The sequence below is a fragment of the Hipposideros armiger genome, unplaced genomic scaffold (genome assembly GCF_001890085.2).
Source record: "Hipposideros armiger isolate ML-2016 unplaced genomic scaffold, ASM189008v1 scaffold_67, whole genome shotgun sequence".
Lineage (NCBI taxonomy): Eukaryota > Metazoa > Chordata > Mammalia > Chiroptera > Hipposideridae > Hipposideros > Hipposideros armiger.
In genome coordinates, this window is record NW_017731417.1 from 4348424 (window position 1) to 4352363 (window position 3940).

At 38.5% G+C, this 3940-nt stretch overlaps 1 protein-coding gene across 1 annotated transcript in view; it reads right to left on the bottom strand.

The window, feature by feature from the left end:
• Nucleotides 1-3940, bottom strand: part of TRIP11 (thyroid hormone receptor interactor 11) — an 86939-nt gene that overhangs the window by 30519 nt on the left and 52480 nt on the right. The window contains exon 15 of the mRNA XM_019642293.1: nucleotides 3457-3556. Coding sequence (XP_019497838.1) covers nucleotides 3457-3556 — 100 coding nt within the window. The remainder of the gene's footprint in view (nucleotides 1-3456; nucleotides 3557-3940) is intronic.

Consider the following 3940-nt stretch of genomic DNA (forward strand, 5'->3'; position numbering starts at 1 on the left):
GCTCCCGTAAGCTACCGTGAGTGGCTGGCAGCTGGCGTGAGCTGCCGTGAGCCGCCATAAGCGGCCGTCCAATGGCCGGTGAGCAACTGTCTCACCCGGGAAGAGCGCAATAATATCAACATGGGCCAGTAAAGTGACATCCTCCACAACTAGACTGAAGAACAAAAGGACAGCAACTTGTCTGTTCCCCAATATTGTTCCCCTCCCCCAATGCCCCAATCAAATCTTAAAAAAAAAAAAATAGAGGATGGCATTTGAAATAAGTCTTTGGAACAATATCAAATAAAGAATACTTTTAGGTAAAATGTTACAAGAATAATTTCTAAAAGGAAGAAAAGCAGTAATTCTTCTACCAGCCAACACTACTTATTAAAATATAGCATCTAGAATATCTTAGGGTTTCCTTTCATTGTTACTTTCTCTGAGGGGATGGTGAAGGGAGAGAGAGAAGTTCTTACATCTTCAGGGTGAAATCGTACTACTGGGTTAGGGCTTTGCTCAACTTCCTTTACTCCATGGAATGCGCCTGGCCCTTTATGGGATCCCTGGGGAACGAAATACGCACTGTCTAACGACCACTGTTGTGCACCGCTGCCTTAAACTGTGAGCCTATGATGTACCAGTGCTGTGTTACTTCCCTGAGAAGGGTGATCCGATCTAGTATGTCACACAGATCTAACATGAAGCCACGCAGTTGGTTCTAATTAAGTACTTGATGCCTGATGAAGCATCTTCACACTTTTCATTCAAAACCTATAAATACCCTGAACTCATAAGCACAGTTGCACAGACATGGCACTAACAATTATGGACTCCAAGAATGACTGAAATCATCAACAATTTACCGTTCAAATACTGATGTTATACACAATAGCTCCTTTTCATGTCTCACCAGACAGAATCACCTCATCTTTGGTAGCAATGACATAATCAAATATTTCGAAAAAAAAGCCACTTTTAAAGCGAGTTTCCTAATATTGTTTAAATGTTGAAGCTGCGTATTAACTAATCATCAGTCTACAGATGCTTAGAAATAAAACAATACTTTGCCTCTAGATTCAAGTCTCTATGTACTTTCTTGCAACAAAAGCCAATCTGTACTTTTCAAAATTGTTTCTCCTGGCAAATATTTTTGCTGTCTGGCCAAGTTTAGTGTTAAAAATAAAGTACAGTATTACAACATCAATCAACATTTAAAGTACTTAATGATCTATGAAAGAAAATATACAGTGATTCTTTTGAAACAACCAGGCCAATCAAAGTTTTATTTATATTATCAAATCAAGAGTGCAGCTTTGAGAAAATAAAATCACATTTTTGTTTAGAGATATAAAAGCAATATCAAGCACTTAGGTAATAAAAGAAAAAGAGATTGTTAAGAGGACCTGTAAATGGCAGAACAGTTTAAAGACATAACAGAACTGTGTCTTTGCTCCCTTCCTGTCTGTGCAATGCTGGCCTCCTGCCTGTGCTTTCAAATACCAGTTGTATAAGCGTAATTAGGGCTTTTGCTGTAGTTGAGTCCACAAAAATGAGTGCAAAGTTACTATACATTTACAATGAATATAATTGTGACTTTTTACATGAATAGGGACCTAGGCCACGTAAGCCTTGTCATTTATAACCAAAATCTGAAAACACTCTTCTGTTACTGGGGGGTTTAAATGGTACCTAAACAATACTACAGGGTGAAGGGACTCTGCTAGTATTTATCAACTACAGTAAGTCGTAGAATGTTTTATCTTACCATCACCCACTGGCAATGACTAAGGTAAATGTCTAAAAGGAGATATGGCCTTAAATATTGTAACAGCGTGACATACAGCATTGAGTTGTCACAGACCAATGAGTTGGTTCAGGATACCTCCTTTTCACCTCCATTGGTCTGGCCCAATCCTAAGGTATCAATGCTCTAGCTAATCCCCTGGGTACCCAGTGTGTCTCCTCTGGGTTGTTCGTATGTCTTTCAGATAATGCTGTAGTTGCACTGGCCTTCAACCTAACTGGACTGTTTTCCCAATGAATACTGCTTCCAGATAAGGGAAACAATTTTAACATTTAAGGTCCAACACAGAGGATACTGTCCTGTCATCAAAGGAGATGGAGATATACAGAACAAATACAAGTCAGACTATAAATAACCATTTTCCTGACAGGAAGAAATACAGTAACATGGAGAGAACATGAGCTTTGGTCAAGGGTAAAAGATCAGAGTTCAAATCTCAGTTTAACTTATAAAATGGAACTAATACCACCTACTCTATAGTTGCTTGTGAAAAGTAAATAAGAGAAGACTAAGTAATAGTGTATGTTATATAAAATATCCATGATACTCAATATATAGTTGTTTCCTTGATGCCTGTTTCCAGCCCCTCTACTAGATTTAGAGTCCAAGGCCAACCAAGTCTTACAAAGTAAACAGAGGACATTTAGTTGAGCAGTAATTTGCCTCAGAATCAACTTATCTTAGGGCAAACTACCTCACGTGATCTGTCTTACTGTTTTTTGCATTTCTGAACATCTCTCATCTCCTGTCCCCTGCTGGGTTTAGGCTAACTTACTCTGGCTTGTCCTTTGGTATCCATGTTTCAGTGGTTCTTGTCTGCTTGCCTCCTTACTGTTCAAGCCACTGTTTCTGCTGACAGCTCTGCTGTGCCTTATTATTCTGTTTTTGCCTATTTTTAATTTCCATTTCATTTTAGGTGGTACCTCTTAATTCCTTAATTACATGTCTTAGTGCTACAGTGCCAAACCCAGGCACCTAAAATTAGTGTATTTCTAGATTCAATCATCACCTTTCTGATAACTTTTAATCATTACCTACTAAATGCAGCCCTAGAATAGCTTCAACTTCCTAGGGATCCTTAAACCAGAGATTCAATGAGGACATGCCATCTTTGTCAGCTGTTAGATTCAACAAAGCACTTATGAACCACCTAATTATCTGAGGCCCAAGGGAATTGAGAGGACTTAAGAGAAACCTTACAAGCATTAAAAAATATGAGTGGCCTGTATGTAAAGCACTATTTATAATCATAAAAAGCTAGTTATACCCAGATATTCATTATACAAAGAGTTACTGCTTTATTTGACAACACTGTACTAACATATCGGAAGGCTTTAGGTAGGATGAACATGGACTGATTAAGAAGTCATAATCATAAAAAATGAGGTCATTCCAATCAATACCCTTGATGGTTAACAGGGTGACAACCAACATAACTGGACTTCCTCAATACCAGGGAAAACTGATTGGACAGCCAGGGCCAACTTAGGGCTCTGGTTTCACTAGGACCATATTTAAATTGAAGAAAATTGGTCATGGGAGATGGAGATGGAAGTCATCTACCAATGGAAGGTGGTCTCATTCATCTGTACCAACGCATGGGGGAAGGTTACATTTGATTCAACACTAGTGTTGGGGGGGAGGGGAGGAGGAAAAGAAACAAAACCTACTTTGTTTTTTAAGTTCTTCCATTTGTTCTTCCTTTAAATCTAACTGTTCTGTGAGTCTTGAGGCTGAATCCAATGCAGCATTTGCTTCATCCAGACGCTCCTAAGGAACGAAAGTTCATTAAAAAGCAGCATGAAAAACTCTTCCACAAACTATCGGGCTGGAGGACATCTTAGAATCAATCAACTCTTTTCATTTCAGCTGATGAAGCTGTTCCTCTGTGACCCTGGGGACGATCACACAACTAGCAAGTGTCAAAGACAGAACCCACACTTCACAACACAATACTGTCTCCTTTAGAGGAACTAATCAGAAAAAGAGGATGCGACAAAAAGACAACACGGTGACAAAAGTAAAAAACAAAAAAACAAAAGTGACAATAAGAGAATAAAAGCAAATACAAAAAGTCAAAAAATATAGCAACAAATGTTCTTTTTAATTTTTGCAAGCCTGATTGGTATAAAGTAATGTTTCGTTACTACTTTA